We start from the raw sequence: 20,669 nt of genomic DNA, 5'->3' as shown, positions 1-20,669 counted from the left end.
CCCTAACCCTGTGTGACCGCTACGCTGTCTACACATGCCAGGTTCCAGTCTCCAACCTTGCCACTTTCCCCTGGAGCCGCCAAAGCCCAAACGTGCCTGAGACAAGCAAAGCTCACTCGAATTCTCACTACGTATCAAGACGTCTTGGATTTCCAAACATCGGCGTGCTCGAGCAACATCCACGAGAGGAAATTGGCCTAACACCACTTCAGAGGCTTGAAGCATATCTCTAGGATTCAGACACAGCGGTTAAAGCGAGCTACAAGCACAAGGAACGGTGGAACCCTACGTCATCCAGCTGTTCATTCTGGTGGTGTAGTCACACGATCTGTCACGGCGTTAACAACACTACCTCCAGTTCCCATCACAAAATCCATCAATATTCACGCCGACTCACGATCCGGCCTCAACACTCACAAATACTCACCGTCTTAACTTGAGCTTCACAACTGGATATACCACATCAACGCCAAAAATGATCACATCAGCCACCAGCCCACCCGACCCAAGCACATCGACATCAACATCAACGGCGTCAACATCGACAACAACATCACCATCACCAACAATCCCCACCCGCCTTCTCCTTCTCTCCGACACCCACATCCGCTCCCGCTCCAAGAACCCCCTCCCATTCCCCGTTCCCTCCACTCCCGTCGACATCGTCATCCACGCAGGCGACATCACCGACTCCTCCACCCTCTCCGAATTCCGTCTCTGTCTCTCTTACCTCCGCCGACTGAACGCCCCCTTGAAGTTGATCATAGCCGGTAACCACGACTACACTCTCGACGTTCCTGCTTCCACCCATATCCATACCTCCACCCACTCACAGCGAAAAAGAAGACCAGATATCGGCGACCCCGGCGAAGCCATATCCCTACTCACCTCCGCCGCCAAAGACGGCATCTTTTATCTACAAGAAGGCACCCACCACTTTGATCTCTCCAACGGCGCCCAATTGACAGTCTACGCATCCCCCGCCACCCCCGCCTTCGGCAGCCAAGGCTTCCAGTACACCCAACAAGAAGGCCACGTATTTGATATCCCTCCAGAAGCCGATATTGTCATTAGCCATGGCCCGCCCAGGGGAATATTGGACGTGAGTCGATTAACGAGGGCCTCATGCGGGAGCGTGGAACTGTGGGAGGCTGTCAAGAGAACGAGACCAAAGTTGCATGTGTTTGGACATATCCATGAGGCGTGGGGGGCGGCGGCTGTCAAGTGGAAACCTGACTGCGAGAATGGGAATGGGGAGGTGGAAAGTGCCAAAGTGTTGGAAGATCGGAGAGGGGTAGAAGAGGGGTGGAAGGATTCAAAAGAGGAGCGGAAGCGGAAGGAGGAAAAAGTGGACAAGATTGTGAGGGATGGGTATTATCATTTGAAGTATGATCGGGGAGAGGATGCAGAGCAGACATCATTGTTTGTGAACGCGGCAGTCATGTATGCTCCGGGGTACGTGCCTTGGTTGGTGGATGTTGAGCTTCCGAGGAGTGATGTTGATGGGAATGAGAAAAGTACAATGGCGGATGAAAGGAATAGGAAGCCATTGGATGTGCGATCACGAGAGTGTTTGTCGACCAACCTTCAACACTTGGAGCTCTGATGAGCCTAGTTACGACGAGTAATCAACGAGGTCCATAGAGGTAGATTTGGATACATAGATATTATCGTTTCCTCTGTTCCAAGAGACTTTGTCAATATCATGGTCCAAGCAGCAACTTCTTTGGTCGATTTACCTCTAGTACCTGGAGCTTCAGGTGTGAGAGGTGCCAGAGCCGGGGGGAACAAACAGTTGGTGCAGCGGAGGAGTAAACAGAAGCGAAGCTGACAAAGCACTGATTGGAGACGCTCATCTCCAGAGGCCATTTCTCCATGATTGGCAAGATGGACCTGGGGGAGTAGTGGAGCAGTAGCAGGTTGGTTGTGACTACCGCGACGGAAGAACGACATAAGCACCCATGACACTCTCACTGCACACCCTTTGATCGCTCCTTCTTCTTACGACTCCAAACCAAAAAGTTTTTACATGCACGACGGAACATTGGCTGACTCCTGGAGTGATGTTGACTGAAAACTGGATCGTCCCTGCCCAATACCATCCCAGGTTATCCATCTGATCAAGGCAAGGCATCCACGCTTTCCACTTCTGGACGTAGGCACCTTGTCGACTCAGTCTCCTCCATCCACTTTGCGCTGCAAGAGCGTCTTGGCTTCGGCCTCCTTGCCACCCTCATCATCATTTGTTTCTCCTTGTTCTTTTGCGATCCACTGCATGTAATGAAGTCCCCCGCTGCCCATACCATGCTCCAAATCGGAGATGTCCAACCACCTGGGCCGGGCCCCCTCACTTCTCTTTTTCCGTCTACTTGCCTTCAACGTAGCTCAGATTACCCTTCATCTCCACCCAAGACCTCAAGCAAGTCGACACCTTCCCCGTCCATCACATGTTCAAAAGCCAGCACCGGCGAATTTGTCTTCCCTTTTCAGTTGTCTTCTTCCTCTCCCTGCGCTGAACCCTTCCGTGTACCCTCTTGCCGACTCAAGAAGCCATTACCAACAAGGTACTGCATTGGAGACTCTCCTGCTACCCTTCAGCAATTTAACACCTTGGATAGCTTCTCATTCACGACCCATATCTCAACACTAGTACATACCTTGAATTCCTTTAGTCTCAATTTCATAACCACACATCTTCAGTGCCTTCCTCCAACCAATGATAATGTGACGAACACAGTGATACAGAACACCACTGCATCAGATCTCCAGACAACCACTCCGATGCTTCCCCTCAGGCCCGAATCATGCTGCTTTTAACATGCAATCTCATGGTGGAGTGCACCTGCACAATCCCAAATTCAACACCGAAAGTCCCCGTCAACTTTCCCCAAGGGGGCAAATCCAACTGAAACTTGCTAGGACTCTTCGCTGTCGCAACTCCGAGCCGACAAGCTTCGGTTTCTCTGCAAGTACCCTCGATGTAACCTCTTCCGCACATGGCCTTTGAACGGCCAGCAGGTTGCCACTTCTTCCCTCCTTCAGCCTGTTGTCTCTTGTCGGTCTCCTCCTCCGTGTCGTCGTCTCGATTGCGTGGCTCTTACCATCTTCTCCAAGCTCTCGGTTCTTCTCTTTTTCGAACCACGGCATAGAATGAGGGCGGGCTTTTCGTCGTTTTCCTTCCCAGCCAGGGAGTCATTGTGGTCTCCTCATTTGATATTCGTTTGTTCTTGACGTCGTTCTATCGGCCGTCTTTTCGGTTCATTCATGGAATTACGTGTGTGTTAGAAGTTGCCAGCCTCCTTCATGTCCTTGTCAAACTTTTCTCTAATCAGTCGGTCGGCGTCTGACTAGGGGGTCAAATGACTCCGAGTTCGTGGTATTAGCCGTGATTCTAATGCATGACTCGTCGTTGCGCTCATTCTCGCGTTCGTCGTGGAGCAACCTCTTCTTGTGTGACCATCACCGACACTCGCAATTTCGCAAGTCATCTGGAAGATGGAGTTGGCATATGGCAAGTGCCAGGTGCTCAGTCTTTCGGAGCCAGTAGAAGACAATGGTATAGTTGACATTCAATGTGGCTCGTAACTCTTCGTAGCGATCGAGTGGCCGTTTTTATGAACAGACTTCTGCGATTTGCTTGTGTGCTCTGAGTGGACGCATCGGGAAAAGGCCGTTGACGGTGGTTTTCATACTTCCCTGGATTTCTTGTCCATCTGTTAGCAAAGTTCAGAAAAGGAAAAGGTGGACGGGCAAAGGGGCAAAACAGATTGAGCATAGCCTGGGAGACGGTTTGGACATACTGGAGAATGGAACGCGAAGGGGAGGTGGGGCCTTGGGAAGATCTTGATCAGTTCAAAGCTCAAAGAGGTACCGGCAAAGAACTGTGGCATCAGGAGACTTCCAGGTTTGGCGGGGCAGCGATCTTCAAGCCGCGCCGTGTCACGAATCTTGTTCCTGCAGTTGGCGGAGCAGATTCGCTCAAGTGAATGCTCGCTGCGCTCTGCAGGTACCATCACACTGCACAATAGTTGCATGTACGGATCTGCAATGTGCTATCAGAGGATGAACTACATACCTGTGGGTCACATATCAAGCATACCTTATGTGTCAAGGGTCATGCCAGGAACAAAGCTGTGACTGCATACAGTACCTTTGGCCATAAGCTTGAATGGAAACTATAGAGCCGTCAGAGTCATATTGGTGCTATGTGCTCTACAACTACCACGTTAAATAGAAACTCCCTACCCCGTCTTCTGGTAGTCAGATCATCACAACCCCCTCAGACTTGTAGACTTTCATCCTCCATGTTCCTCAGTTATCCCCAACTCGATACATCCCCGGGCTCACAATATTCCCCTTCATCCCCAGCGCCTGTCTCCGTCCTGTGAAACTTCATCCTGCCTCACAGAAGGAAAGGAACTTGGGCGCAATCTCCACGAGCTACGTGGGTCAAACACTCATTTTCCTGTACTACAATAGGGACCAACTTCATAACCACATGGTGTTTGTGTTCTTCTCGTAGATGATTGCGACAGTGGAGAGAAGTTAGTGGTAGGCACGCTGGTAGCTCTTCAATGCCTGGCCTGGTGATCCTCCAGTGGAACCGGCTCCTAATCTCCATTCACCCCATTGACTCATTCCTTCCAGTGGGCAAGAAGATGGAAGGCGGGGAGGGAGGCAGCCAGATGCCCCCTCGTTGGCAGATGGTAGCCTGCCGTGCCAGGCTTCAGACGGTGAAGCAAACGGCTAGCTGGGAGAGAGGCAATGTACCTAGGTACATGCCCCGGCTCTCCCTGTGGCGCAATAGGTTCCTAAACACCCCTTCACTTGCCTTTGCACCCTTCCTAGTATATTTACCTACCTGTTTGTAGTGAAAGTAGTTAGTAATTGTTGAATCTACGCTTAATTGCCTCGTAGTATTTAATAACTACTACGTACTAGTTATTGAGTTACTACTATTTTAGAAAGCGAATCCGATTTAATTATTAAAGGCCTCTACTTCTACTTTAAAGTAAGCTTACTACTAGCGAATACTTCTTATTAGTAAAGTTAGGAGTCTAGAATTCAAATCTTTTTCTTTTACGTTTATTAAAGTAAGGTACTTTCATTTTGGAACTACGAAGGCAAAAGAGCCTCCTAGGCTTTTTCGACATTCACTAAGAATTTTAGTTTTATTTATTTAGCCTATCAAAATGTTCTCGTCTAATATAGCGGGAAAACGCCTTTTGGGAGCTCTAAATCAAGTATTGGGAGAAAGATATGAGCTCTTGGGAGTCCCAGAAGGCCTTCTGGGAGAAAGATATGAGCTTCTGGGGGCCAAATATGGCCTTTTGGGGAGCGGATATGACGTTTCGGAAAGACTGGGATCGGACTAAATAAATAGAAAAATGGATGGAATTTTGAACAAGTTTTTAATTTGAGGTATTCAAAACAGAGTAGGCAAGGTGGGAAAACGGTACCCTTGAGTAAAAGTGGCGGTGCGAGCAGTTCTCTACACTCTCCTGTCCCCCCGGAGGCCACGAGGCGCCACACCGCCTTGGCTCCAACTTCAGGTTTCCTCCCTTCTTCCGTCTCTTCTTCTGATTCAGCTCTCTGCCTGTGCGCGTTTGCAAACCCCTCTTGTGTGGCTGTGGCTCACATTCTCAGCATCCTCACTCACCCAGCCTTGCTCTCCTACCTTCACTCTCCTGCCCCAACCCCCACGTCTATATAAACCTCTACTCTCCCACCTTCACTCTCTACCCTCAATCCTCATCCTCAAACTCTCACCATCCATCACAAGGGTTCGAGCCCCGTCACCAGAGCCTACAACCAACCTTCACCAAACCTCACGCGTCCATCACTCCCAACCATGGACAAGCTTCCCCAAGAGGTCATGGACCGCCTCGCGGGCCATCTGTTCCCGTACCTGGCATTCGGTGGCAAGTATGACCACTTCCAAGAAAGCCCAGGACCGGCAGAGTTTGCCACGATCTCCAAGACGTGGCAGAGGACCATCGAGGCGATGACCTTTCGCCGACTCGGAGTGTTGTCATGCGACGACATTCCTGATGCCAAGTATCTTTTGGGCAGAGATCCCCATCGGCTCGCCTCTGTTGAGAGGATTGACTTCCTCATCAAGGCTGATGATGTCCCGGCGGAGTTTCCTCATATCAGGGACCAGAAGCTTGTGCAGGAGTTTCACCTCCTTATCAACTTCATTAACGAAGTTTGGGTGAGTGCCTTTGTCCAGGAACATCCCAGGTTCCAGTCGTCAGCGAGGTGAGGTAGAGCTGACCGAAACATGCTCACCAGCCAACTTCCAACCGCTCCATTGATCAAACCCGGTCCATTCTCCTCGTAGTCAGCATCGTTGGCTACAACAACTGGGATGCGCTACCCTATGAGCAGACCACGTTCACTCAGGAGCCAGGCAGCTTGAGCCAGCTGCCATCATGCCCGGCAGTCACTTCCCTTGCCATCTACTTCAAGGAGGAGTTGCGGAGAGACTTCCTTCCGCGGGATGAGTCGTTCGCGCCTCGGAAGTCTCGAGAAGCGGGCACCGCCCTGGAAAGTGGCAGGAAGGTCCCTCCAGCCTGGATCATGAACGTCCTTGCCAAGTTCCCCTTAGCCCGACAGGTCGACTACGAGATCTTCAAATTTATTCTGTACCGACAAGGCCGAATAAGATCCAATATGCAACAGGGTATGTGCAAAACTTCGATTATAGACACTCTATTAGAGACTGCCGAAAACGAATCACTAACTTGCCCTGCCCTCTTCATCTAGAACTCTGCAACTCCCTCGGTGGCCCCGCCTTTGCACACCTCTCAAACCTCTCCCTTTGGTTCGGCCCCAACAACTTCCTATCCGCCGTGGTTCAAGCCTTCCTCTCACACAAAATGATTCACCCTTCGTCATCCATGTCTAGAGGTACACGCGCCACCGACTCCCTCAACTCCGCTCTCCGGACTCTATCCCAACAGCTCCAAGAGCTGCACATCCACGGGCTCTTCTCTCTCAGTCCGGACCTCTTCATCAACAGAGCCGACGATGCTGACGATGGCAACCAACCATTCTGGCCTCGCCTCCGCGTCCTCCGAGTCACCACGACCCTCCTCACCCCGTGCGGCTCCAGGTGGCTTATCCCACCGCACCGCTTTGGATATCCACGCAGATGGAAGCGTGACTTCACCATCAACGCTACTCTAAACTCGGCCACAGTCGAGTTCAACAAGCTCATGACGGCGCTCTCGCACGGCATGCTGAACATGCCCCGCCTCCAGCTTCTCACGCTGGATTTCTTGGTCGGTCCAGACGAACCCAACTGGCACGATGAGGACGTGGACATGACCGGCAACTGGACTGGGAGCGGCCAGGTTATTGGGAACAACGCATATGTTCCTGGCAAGACGTACGAACTTGTGCGGTATGTGAGGGAGGACAATGAAAGAAGGAACATGGACCAGTGGAGAGGTGGGATCACGGAGAAGCCGGCGGAGGGCTACAGGTTTTGCACTTTGGCGGTGTTTAATGACTGGTTTGTCGCAGGGAACAACAGACAATTGTACTGGAGTCCGTTTCCGGAGGAGGCGGTGGAGAATTGGAATGAGTTGCATAAGAGGATCAAGGGGTTGACGGACTTGGAGGAGTGGAGGCGGATGTAGGTGCAGATACCTAGGTACCTGGTATTCTAAGTAGGTAGAATCTCAACTTGTGGTGTCAAGAAAGGTTCTGTCTGGCTGCATTTCTCTGCCTTGCGATCCTGTTCGAGCTCCTGTAGTATTATAGTAATGAACAACTGCACGCACATATGTTGGCGTGATGCTGGAAACTTGAGCGTGTATACCTCTGCCGAGCAAGACGGGTGTTTCCTGCCAGTTCCTACCTCTGATACCTGCACGTAGAGGTACCTCTAGGTAATCAATGAAAAAAAATGGTATGATGGCAGCACAACCTGAATTAGGGTATATGAAGTACAGGACATGAATACACCTATCGAACACGAGTACATGATGGTGAGACTATATCCCATTGCCTGTTCACCAATAGGGGAACCGAGACAATCCAACCCCCCTAAGTCTACGCCGCAACTCCACCAGATTCTCCTCCACTTCGTCTGAAATTGCCAACCTGAGCACATCATTTTCGTAAAGTTCGACGTCATTCAGAAGGTAGCGAGTATAGAAGTATGCAGCACTGGCCAAACCTCCCTCGGCACTGTCCCCAGTGCTAGAGGTATCCAACACTTCATGTTCGAGAGCCTCCGCAAGCCATTTCCTCTGATATCTCATTCTCTCGCAACGGCCAGGAAGATCGTAATCCCTTCGTCTGTGAAGCCCTACTGCCAACTTCGGGGTATCGACCACAACTCGAAAGGCAATCTCGACACTCTCAAGCTTTGGCATGCAGAGCATGCCGCGCGTCAGACTGACAGCAAGATGGTTGAGCTCCTGGGGCTCTCGTAAGAGAAACCGATCGATTGTGGAACTGCGACCGACCGATTGCTCTCGAAGCCCTGATGGTGATAGGAACTAGTTATCACCGTCTGTATAGAGCGTCGACTCGATCTTGACTTCCCGAAGGCGTGGCCAGAATGGTGGTTGATGCTGGCTCGGCGCAGGACTGGCTTCCTGGACTTTGTCGTGTGGTCTAGTGAGCTCCTTGGGGTAGAAGAGCTCAGGGTGGACTGCGAACAGCCCGGAGACGTGGAGGATACTGAGCTGTTGACTAAGTTGTCTCAACGCGGCGTTGAAGCGGGGACTGTAGTCGTCTTCGTCGGTGTTCCTAGCCATCTGGGAGACCCAGAGTTCGCTGGGAGTTTGGTTGAAGGTATTGAGGCCAAACGGACCGACGTGGAGGTATAGCTCGGTCAAGTTTGCAGTCATTGGGCCAGAGAGGAATTCGAACGTGCCTGAAAGTTTATGAAGTCAGTAAATGATCACCAACAGAGCTCAACTTCTGACGATGGGTCCAAGGTTAGGTTGTTGTGTGTAGAGGTACCTACCTGTGAACAAACGGTCCCGAAATTGTTCCTGCCCGAGGAAGTTGAACATCTCATACGAGAGTTTGTCAACCGACGGCAGCTTTGCCATCAACGGTTCCAAGATCCATGAAGGAGGTACCTGGTTGCCCCCGCCTGATTGTTTGAAACGCCGAGGGCAGCGCCCCTTGTTCCATGCCTGATCGAAAACGATTTCGAGGGAGGTAATCGCCGGAGTGAGTGGAAGGCTTGTTGCCGCTTGTGGAGATGTGAAGGTACTCTCATCGTACTCAGATTTCCAGTGTCCGATTCCGACGATACTGACGGTTAGCGCCAGTGGCTGTGTAGAAGAACTGTTTGTTCCCTGGTCGGTCGGCTATCGTTAGATTCTATAACTTGGTGACAACAAAGAGAGGTATACGAAATACATGAAGCAAAGAGGACGAAGGTGTTGCGGGCTGCTTACCCATATGTCGTTAATGACAGTGAACAGCTGGCTGAACTCATCCAGGAGTCTAAGTTGGCTCTCGCGAACAAAGTCCAACATGTCCTGCTGTCCTCGAAATGCGAGATAGGTAGTGTAGGTGAAGCTTCTGACCGATTCCCGACGATGCCTGTTGCCTTCCCCTGCCAGGAGATTTTTGAAGATGGACAACTGGAACGAGCCAGAGGCAATACCATCAATCTTGGTGAAAAGCCGCCGTTCTATAGCACGCCGCCAAGCCTTGGAGATGGTACTATATTTGCTCAATCTCGTGGGGGGTGCCTTTTCAAGATCTTGAACAAAGGCTTCGACGATTGAGTCGGTTATCTCTTGTGGTAGTCGATCCATGGTGACGTTAATGTGAGGTATATAGAGGTAGAGGTGAGCAGTCCTGATGGAGTCGCAAGAATGCGACGACGGCACGGATGGAGGGGCTGTATTGTGATGCTATAGAGAGAGGCAAAGAGGGGAAGAGGAAGCTGGCAGTCTGGAGTGAAGAAATACCCTAGGCACTCAAGTGAAGGCACAGAGTCACGTGGTAGGAGCCCCTTAAACAAAAGGTGACGGGAAGAGGGAGTAGTATAGAGGAAAGCAAACGCGCGAAGATCTGGACCCGCCAGGCACCCACAAATTCACCCCGGGTATGGCGGCTGGCATCAAGTGCCATTTGCCGTCACAGTTCCCATGCACCGGTGTCTTAAAGTCTGGTCCTACGAGAAGCCCCTATGCGTGGTTGACGACATGGAATAAAGGCAGAGGTACTGGGGTCTGAAAAGGAGGAAGATGGATGATCTACCTCTAGGTAGAAGTACAGGTAGGTGTATATGTGACTCTGTGTCTGACCAACTCGTCGCTCAACCCAATTACAAAAGATACAATTCAGTCAACCGATAGCAATAAAACGTGGGCGTGAAGGGGAATCATGAGCAAAACACCAAAACAAGTAGAAAACAACAATACCTACCTAGGTACCTCTACGCAAAACCGGCAAACTCCAGTCCCTCCCATCACTTTCCTTTACAATACCAAAGCCTTCTCACAGCTGGCTCATGTGTAGATCGTAAGTCGACCTAGGAAACATGATTGTTAAAGGCAGTTTGCTACCTCTAAATGAAATGTTTACAAATCCGCACTCACATTGACTGTGTTAAACGCAGGCGGATCAGCAACCTTATAGTCTGTACTAATGTTGCAGCTATTCTTCCAGCACGGCCTGTTTGTTGCGTCGTTCTGACCGCGTGGTGCCCCCCCCCCCCCCCCGGTGTGATCACTTGCTTGGGCAACAGGTTTGGTACACAGTGTTGATGTAGTGTAGGGTCCAGAGGTTTTGCGAAGACAAAAGAGGTTTCTCCTAGGAGAATCACGGCGCAGGATGCTGTGAGCGAGGAGAGTCGGGAGTGAAGTCCGTCAGTGTGGACAGCGCGGAGTCCGATGGAGGCTGCGAGGTTGTCGTTGTGCATGCCGTCTTCGTAGGTATACATGTACCGGCATGTCGTTGATGTCGAACTATAAAAGCTGGCTTGGCCAGACTCCTTCTCTTGCCCAGAAACCGATTGGATCATTTGGGTCTCTGTGGCCTGTGGTCTTGGTGAATGTATCCTCAGTCGATGGTTTCCATGATTGTTGTCGTTTGGACGAGGACTGGGGACTGAGAAGGCATGTATCTTCGCCCTGATCCTCTGGGCTACGCCTCCTTTTGGCGTCTTCCTGGGGTCGAATTTGCGCCATGGCGACGAACCCACGGGGTAAATGTTGGAGGGGAGAAGAATAGAATTGTTGTACAGCGACTGAACTTCGGGGAAATAACTACCACGATGGCCAACCATGATGCGCCAGAATGCTACGTGGCTCGGCGTGGAGAGAGGTCATTTGGTGGGTGGACGGAGTGAGGTTACTGTAGAGTTACACCAGTCTCGGTACTAAACGAACATGTCTCCCCGCGCCACACGTGGCGCAATGGCTCTGTACTATCTAGGGTCATGTGAGTGGCTGAGCAGATGAGGCTTGACAATATCGCGTTCGACCGTAACTGCCCCTGCTATATATGTATGCATGCGCAGTCCCAGGGTCATGCAGCTGAGTGGGTTTCCCATTTTTGAGATTGCGCGATCATCTTTCGATCCCACTCCTTCTTCATCATATGTCTGTTCTGAGAAGGCACGATGATTTCACATGGTATTGACGTAGCGAGCAGGAACGAAGCTCTAACTCGGAGACAGTGTCAACTAACAAGACTCAGGGGCGCTGCCGTGCTGTCTCGGCCCCGTTCGGGTTAGGGTTTCCAACCGCGGACTCCTCCTTCAGCTGACACTGCCCCATTCAGCTTTGCTCCGCGTCCAGTCGTCAATGGCTGTACCACTACTCACCTTATCTAGAGGTAATCAAGTACCTCTATGCATTCGAAATGTACATTCTGTTGAAGCCATCACCAGTTCTTGGCATTCTCTTGGCACTAGTGGATACGATCCACACATAGCTACCCTATATATAAGTCGGACTCTATCCTCCTTCTCACTTTCTCTCTTTCTCTTTAATCAATCAAGACTTTTACTACCACTACATTACTCCCCGTAATCGCTTCCTTACAGTATAATTCAATAGGTTATAAGCCCGGATACGTTATGCGATCCGCTACAATAACTAAGTTAATATTCCGTCTACCCTTCCTTTTTATTATCACTCTATACGTTTCCTCAAAAATACTATTAATTATATTCTAAAAGAATTACACTTCTCACCAAGTGTAATTACCACTATTAATATAGCTATAGGGTTTATACTTATATATCCGGCGCTCGGACTACCGAATACTCCGTACGCGAATACAAATTCTAAAAAACAAAAACACTACTAATTTCTAATTTTCCTAACTATTTAAATATATTGTAAAATTGTATTTATTATATTAAGCAAAATTATTAAAATTGTTCGATTTCTAATATATTACGAGATTTTATTTACCCTCGCGTTAATAAAATCCGTAATACTAGTAAAAAAACCGCTCTCGCCTATTTTAACGCTCTATATATTCCGTTATTCTTACTACTTTATTAGTAATAGTATTTACTATTACCCGCGGCGCTACTCTATAAATTTATATAAATAGGTTAAATATTTATATCTAAATCTATAAATCGATACGGCTACCCTATATAAGATTTTTAATAAAATTATTGTAAAGTATATTAGTATAACCTTTAGCTACATCCTATTAAACTGCCAATTACCTATTACTATTTTAATTACTACGATTTCCTTAATCTCCTTTAGGAAATTATTATTATATTATAAACCTTCTACGAATCTATTAGGAGGCTAAGAGCTCGTACACCGAAGTACCTCAACGGCTGCTACTCCCCTTCGTTAACCAACGCGTAGGATTACTAACAATAACGCCCATATCGGGTCGGGCTCGTAGGAAGGATAATCCGGCACCGCGCCGAAACGCCAAATTAGTACGAAACTCCATAATACTCGTTAGCGGATAAACAAAATTTACACAGGTATAAAAGAAGCTCAACGAAGCATAGTTCATTATAGTCGGTAACTATTAATATATTTTTAAATTAACCCCTAACTTACCGTCCCCTACGTATAACTACAACCGTAATCACTTCAGCCTACCTTTCGCCTACATTCCTAACAAATTAATAACTCTTCCTCCGGGAATTAAACTAATACTATTAAAATATATATATATAATAGCCGGTCTATTTCTCGTACTACTAAAGTTATTCTTTACCCCTCTCGTACTACTACTCCCGTAATTACTATAATTAAAATAATTTAACCCCTTCTACCTTTATTATAATAATACTAATCTACTATAAAGTCTATTAAAGAAAATAATAATAAAAATTACCCCCCTACGCCGCCCTAAGCTCTTTAATTATACCCCTAAATTTTAAAAACTAATAAATTCGTATACAAATAATAATTATTCGAATTTCGGTTCGTTATAATTAAACTCCTCCTCAATTATCTCCCCTTATATATATTCTAATAAGAATAATTCGCTTTCGTAGGCCTCGCTAAATAAAATTCAATAAGAAATTACCCCCCTATCCCCGCCGGATTCTATTACTAAAATTACCTCTTTTATAACTAAATTTATATTTTTACTATACTTCCCCTCACTACTCCTTCGTCGGCGGCCGTCGCTATAATTACTCCTTTACTAACCGTAATTATACTAGCCTATATTAAATACCGTTCTAAATATAATATTATTAAATTTACTAGTAAAAATTTCTTATAATTATAAAACTACTTTTATAATATCAATACGTATTTCTAAGAGTACCCCCGTACTTCTCTCTTATTCGCCGTTAATTACATTAAAGGTAATCTTAAGAATGTATAAATTAAATATATATTAATTCTCTATAGTAAGCCTAAGTATAATACTATTTATAATACGCCTACGTAGAGCAACTTCCGTACTTTCTTAGAAATTAAATATAATAGTAATATTTAAACTATTAAATAATCTACTCTCGATAAATTCGAATATATATAGTAAAATATTTCGGAAACCGTTCGTAATTTCTATAACTACTATTATACTAAAGAATTTAATCTATTATACAATTAACTAAAATATATTCGGATCGTTACTTAAATTAACTAATTATACCCCCTTTTTAAATAAAATATCTTTTTAACGGCTAATATTAATATAATAAATAAAGTAATAGCGTATATAAAATAGTTAGAAAGTTTAAAAAATATTAAATTATTTATATTGTATTACTAAAACTAAATATTTTTAAAGTATATTCTATTATCTTCTTCGTCTTTATACCCTCCTACTTCCTTTTTAAATATTCCTTCTTAATCGTCCTATAGTAATAACCCCTCCGACTTTCCCTATTACCCCCCTACTACTTTCTAAATAAATTTTAATTTTATTTATTCCCTTTATTATTAAAAAGGCTATACGTATAATCAATATACTTAACCGAAACTACCAAATACCTACTACAAATATAATATAACGGGCTACTTCGCAATAATATACCTAAACTAAACTTATTACAATTACAATTAAATTGGCCATTTAATACGGAATTACCCTATCCCTGCAAATACCCCTTTATATAAAATAAATATTAAACTAATTGCAATTAGAATAATAGCTATAACTACTTAGAATAATATAAGTAAATTATAAATATATTTAGAAATAAGGTTATTAATAAAGACTTATAGAAATCAGTAAAATATATAAAGGTTAATAAATTTAAATATAGAATTAAACCTAATTAATAAATATTTACTCCTATTAAATGTAAAAATTAATTTAATACCCTATCGTTTTATTAATTTCTCCCTTTAACCTATTCCTATATATAATATAACTACCTATTTTATTAAAATATATAACTCCTATAATACTAAATAAATAAAACGAATTACTTTTACTATAATTAAATCCCCGGCCGTAGAAATTATCTTCGGTTACCCCTAACTTTATAAATAAAACCCTAATATTAATTAATAATAATAATTATTTTAATTTTATATTAAGGCCGGCAATTTCGTATTAAATATAGTACCGGCGAAGGAAGTATATAATATTACAATTATCTTAGCGGGGCCTTAATAGGATTTAATTTTACTATTAGACCTTCGGGAAATAATAAAAGTAAAGGAGGGTTTCTACCCTCCTACGTATATAAATATCCTATTCGAAATCCCTTCTTCCTTAACGTTAAAATTTATAGCCCTACCTATTATAATAAAATTAGCCGAATTACCTCTAATCCCTACCCCCCCAATAAAGGTTTTTCAAATAATACTTAATAGTATTTACCCTACCCTAATACCCCCTATAGAACTAATACTACTATAACCCCTAAAATTACTAGAAGAAATAAAAAGCGAACCCGCCGTCCCTAAATTAATTATTCTACCGGAATATAAAGAATTCTAATTAATATTCAAAACTTCAACTACACCCTTACCCTAATATAACCGGCTAAAATATTATATTAATCTAATCGAAGGGGAATCAACGCCTTAAGGACCAATTTATACACTAAACGTTAAAGAATTAAAAGTATTACACAAATAATTAGTAAAAGTACTCTAAAAAGGATAAATTCGTTCTTCTATTAATTTAATAGGCGCCCCTATTATTTTTATTCTAAAGAAGGGTAGAAAATTAAGGTTCTATATTAATTTTAAAGTACTAAATAAAATTATAAAGAAGAATTAAATAGTATTACCCCTTATTTAAGAGATTTTTAATTGGTTATTGTCGGCTAAAGTCTTTATAAAATTGGATCTAAAGGATATATACTATAGGATTCGGATTCGAAAAAGAAACGAAGAAAAGACGGCGTTTCGTATAAAGTATAAGTACTATAAATTCTTAATTATACCGATAGGATTAGTAAACGCACCAACAATATTTCAAATATATATTAATAATATATTAGCAGGGCTAATAAATACAATATATATTACTTACCTTAATAATATCCTAATTTATAGTAAGAATAAAGAAAATTATATTAATTATATTAAGGAAGTCCTTTAATAATTATAAAATTATAACCTCTATATAAATTTAAGTAAATATAAATTTTATATAAAGTAAATATCGTTCCTAGGATATATCGTCTCCCCGGAAAGCGTATCGATAAATCTAAAGAGGGTAGTAGCAATCGTAGAATAGGAGGCTCCGGCAAACATTTATAATATCTAAATCTTCTTAAAATTTATAAGGTTCTATTAATATTTTATAATATTATACTCTAAAATAATTATACCCTTAATAAAATTACTAAAGGGAAATAAATAGAAACTATTCGAACTTACAATAAAAATAGAAAAAGTATTCGAAGAATTTAAAAAATTATTCTAAAAAGCTCCTATATTATACTATTTCGACCCAATATTATAAATCCGAATAAAAATAAATACATCGAACTTCGCTATTAAGGCGGTTCTTACACAATTATATAGCAATAGGTAATACCTAGTAACTTTCTTCTCGAAAAAGAAATCGCCGGAAGAAATTAAATATAAAATTAAGGATAGAAAACTATTAATAATCGTAGGAGCGTTAAAGGCGTAGAAATAATACTTATTATATATAAATAAACCATTCCTAATAATTACAAATTATTTAAACCTACAATATTTCTAAAATAAGGAATAGGTAAACGTAAAATAAAATTAATAAATATTAAAATTAGTAGTATATAATTTTAGGATTAAATATCGTCTAAGAAAATTAAATTTAATAAATAAGCTATTAAGGAAACTATAATTACGAAGGGGAGAATTAGAAGTAAAGGGCGACTACCTATTAATAAAAGTTATTAAAGGGAATAAAAAAAAGGGTTGGGCGATAAAAGAAAATTAGGTATCGAGGGCGCTAGTAAGACAGATAATTTTAATTAAAAAAGAGGCTTAAAGGATAGTAGTAGAAAAGAAGGAATAGTAATAGAATATAAACGAAATAAAAGAGGGCTAAACGTTGGAAAACGAAAGAATCGAATCGCAGGAAAAAAAATAAAATTTATAGGGGAAGAATAAACTAAATAAAAAGGAGAGGAAACGAAAAGACGTCGAAAGCGATAATAAAGAGGACAGAGTAACGAAAAAGAGGGTAAAGTTCGTAAGTAAAGCTACTACTAAATTAAGGAAGGAAGACAAAAATATTATTATAAAAAATATCGGTAGATATATAGTAGTAATAAAAGTATAGAAGGACGAAGAACAACTATTATTATTAGGGTAATAATTATTAGAAGTATAAAAGGAGGACCTATTTATTATTAAAGAAATATAGAAGAATAACGAAGGGGGGAAACGAATAAAAAATTAGAAAATAGGGGAAAATAGAATATTATAATATTAATACTAAATTTATATCCCGGAACAAATACGGACCGAACTACTCTATACCTACTATAATATAGTAATAACCGGATACCCGGGCCAAAGGAAAATATTAAAGTATATTAATTAATTCTATTACTAACCTACTATTATAATTAACGTTAAATCCTACATCTACGAATATCTAGCATATTAAAAAACTAAACTTCGCAACTACCGACCATATAAACTATTAAAGTCGTTACTTATCCCTACTATCCTTTAATAAAATATCTTATATAATTTCATTACTAGAGTACCAAAATTATTCAACCCTATATTTAATCGGACCTATAATACAATCCTTATTATTATCGACCGCTTTACTAAATACACCTTATATATCCCTACACAAAAGATAATTAACGCCCGGCAATTTATATTCCTCTTCTAGCAAAATATTTTCTAATAATTTAACCTCCCGAATTCTATTATATCGGATAAAGGCAACCTATTTACGAACTAATTTTAAAAGATTTACTACGAATTCTTAAATATCTATAAACGCCTTAGTACAACCTAATACCCCTAAATAAATAGATAAATAGAGAGGCAAAACTAAAATTTAGAATTATACCTTCGGATCTTTTATAATATAAAGCAAATTAATTAGGCTAAAAAAATTATACTAATGCAATAAACGTACAATAATTATTTCTATACTACTATTAGAAAATCCCCTTTAGAACTACTCTTCGGGTATTATCCTCGGGGACTAATAAATCTAGAGCGAAAGTAAAGGATAATCCTTCTAATAATAACTACCAATTAAATCGACGAATTACTTCGTAAGCAATTAAAAATTGTAATAACCTTAAAAATTATTAATTAAAGGTACGCGAAATAATATAATAAAGCCCGGAAGCCAAAGGAATTCAATATTAGAAACTAGGTTTTACTTAATATAAAATATATTAAATAACGCCGCCCAAGCGCCAAATTAATAAATAAATTTTTAAGACCTTTCCAAATTACTAAAATCGTTAGGAAAAAGAAAATAATATACTAACTCATACTCCCTATATATTACTAAATCTACTTAATATTCCTTATTACCCTACTAGAACTATACTATAGGAATCCTACTATAGTAACACTACAAAAGGAAATTGTAAATATTAAGGAGGATAATATTTAGTACGAAGTCGAAGTAATTATAAAATATTATAAATCCGGCTACTAACGTTAATTCTAAATTAAATAAAAGGGGTATCTAAATAACGAAAATTCGTAGGTCTTACAAAAGGATATAAATTACCCGGACCTTCTTAAAGAATATAAAACCAAAGAAATACAATAACAATATACTAACAGCAAGCCGACTACTAAGTCAATAAGAATTAATTAAATAAAAGAAGAAAAATAATAATTATTTAAAAACGTAAAGTAAAAATACAAAATATAAATATAAAACGTAAAATATAAAGTAGAAACATAAAATATAAATATAAAACGTAAAATATAAAGCAAAAATATAAAACGTAGATATAAAATGCAAAACGCAAAGTAGAAACGTAAAATATAAATATAAAACGCAAAACGTAAAGCAAAGACGTAAAACGCAAACGTAAAACGTAAGACGCAAATATAAGACACAAATGTAAAACGCAAACGTAAAATATAAATGTAAACCGTAAAGTAGAAATATAAAGTAAAAATATAGAATAGAGAGGTAAATTAAAGATACAAAATAGAAACGCAAAGCGGAAATACAAAGTAAAGATATTAAATAAAACGAGAGATAAGAAGGGAAGGTAGTTTAATTTAATATAAAATACTAATAAGGCGCTAAATAAAATATAGCCCGCATTTTCCATTATTGCCCTAAATAAAAAAATCTTCAATAGCATTTACTATTATTAATATAAAATTAAAACCTACAACCTTAGGAAGAATATTCCTATGTACTACTATACCTATTAACAATATTCGTAAATACTACCTTATACTATCTACTTATAATCCTCCCTCGCAAACTCTAATAACTTATCCAACTTTCCATTTAATAACGCTAACTTCCTATTAACCGACTAACGCCAAAGACTATAATTATAACCGGAGGAGGGGGGAATATAAATAGGAATATTCGGTATAGAAATATTTATAGGGGAACTAAGGGGGGCCGTTAAATCGATATCAACATTAATATTACTAATACTATAGTAGCCTAATTTTAAATAACCTTTATAATTAAAATTAGAAATATAAAATATCCTAAACAACGTCACAAAGAGACTATCATTAATTAAACACACCTATATTATAACTTAAAATACTACTATAAAATAATACAATTACTATAAAAAGGAAGTAGGTAGGGGGCTATTAATATCGGTAAAACGTATAATTTCAACTACTATATTCTATATAACGTTCTACAAATTGCAAATACTATAAAAGACCTTAAACATATAGCGACGTATCGTTAGCGAATACTACGATTTCTCGTTGAACTCTAGAAGGAAAAGACGTTAGTAAAGTAAAAAAAAAAAAAAAAAAAAAAAAAAAAAAAAAAAAAAAAGAAAAAAAAAAAAAAAAAAAAAAAAAAAAAAAAAAAAAAAAAAAAAAAAAAAAAAAAAAAAAAAAAAAAAAAAAAAGAAGAAACGTACCTTTAGTCTAGCAAATATTCTAACTAATTAATTTAAGAACTTTATACAAATTTAAAATTAGAGTACTTACAAACGCTTAAATTAAAGTAATATTATACCCTAAATAAATAAAAGGACGGATATCGCTAAAATATAAGAAAAAAAATAGCCGGACAAAGGTTAATAATAAGTATAAAACAAAGGGAAGAAAAGGATAGGTAGAAAAAGGAAAATAAAAAGGGGAAATAAATATATTAATCAAATATATTAGGGAAATAAGGATTAATACGTAAATATATAGTAATAAAATATACATCCGGAGGGGAGGCCGGCGTAAATAAAGGGGAGGCGGATATAATAATAAAAATAAGGATAGGAAGAAGAAAAGGAGAAGCGAAGAAAGTAAGTGGAAGGGGCATTATATAAATAAAAGAGGAAGTCCTTATATAAATATAAATTAAAATAAGCGAATATAATTTTAGACGGGTAAATACAAAATAATATAAAGTAAAAAGAGCGTTAAATAATTATATAGGCAATAGGAAGAAGTAAATAGAAGAATAGAACGAAAGCAATAGTTAAAAGGGGAAGGATAGGACGAATAAATAATAACGGCGGCCGTAAAAAAATAGAAGAGAAAGGCAGAAAATAGGAAAGCACATAATTCGGATTATAGTAGGGAGAGCGAAGGTAGTAATTAAAAATCGTACTATTAGAATAAAAAAAACAATACGAAAAATAA

General features: G+C 40.8%; 3 protein-coding genes across 3 annotated transcripts; 2 read left to right on the top strand and 1 right to left on the bottom strand.

The window, feature by feature from the left end:
* The first annotated feature begins 7 nt into the window (after positions 1 to 7).
* NCU08795 (Ser/Thr protein phosphatase) lies at positions 8 to 1,670 on the top strand. Its single transcript, XM_951145.2, has one exon. The coding sequence runs from the start codon at positions 476 to 478 to the stop codon at positions 1,604 to 1,606; it is 1,131 nt and encodes a 376-aa protein (XP_956238.2). The 5' UTR covers positions 8 to 475; the 3' UTR covers positions 1,607 to 1,670.
* Positions 1,671 to 5,851: 4,181 nt separating this feature from the next.
* On the top strand, positions 5,852 to 7,646 carry NCU08796 (hypothetical protein; the record flags this gene model as incomplete). The annotated part of the gene is made up of 3 exons (XM_951146.1): positions 5,852 to 6,214; positions 6,391 to 6,685; positions 6,769 to 7,646. 3 exons carry the CDS (start codon positions 5,852 to 5,854, stop codon positions 7,644 to 7,646), a joined length of 1,536 nt encoding a protein of 511 aa, XP_956239.1.
* An 867-nt stretch (positions 7,647 to 8,513) lies between these two features.
* Positions 8,514 to 9,794, bottom strand: NCU08797 (hypothetical protein; the record flags this gene model as incomplete). The annotated part of the gene is made up of 3 exons (XM_951147.3): positions 8,514 to 8,893; positions 8,987 to 9,338; positions 9,429 to 9,794. 3 exons carry the CDS (start codon positions 9,792 to 9,794, stop codon positions 8,514 to 8,516), a joined length of 1,098 nt encoding a protein of 365 aa, XP_956240.3.
* Positions 9,795 to 20,669: the final 10,875 nt, after the last annotated feature.

This window comes from Neurospora crassa, linkage group III, assembly GCF_000182925.2.
Source record: "Neurospora crassa OR74A linkage group III, whole genome shotgun sequence".
Taxonomy (NCBI): Eukaryota; Fungi; Ascomycota; class Sordariomycetes; order Sordariales; family Sordariaceae; genus Neurospora; species Neurospora crassa.
This window is presented reverse-complemented; position numbering and strand designations above follow the sequence as displayed.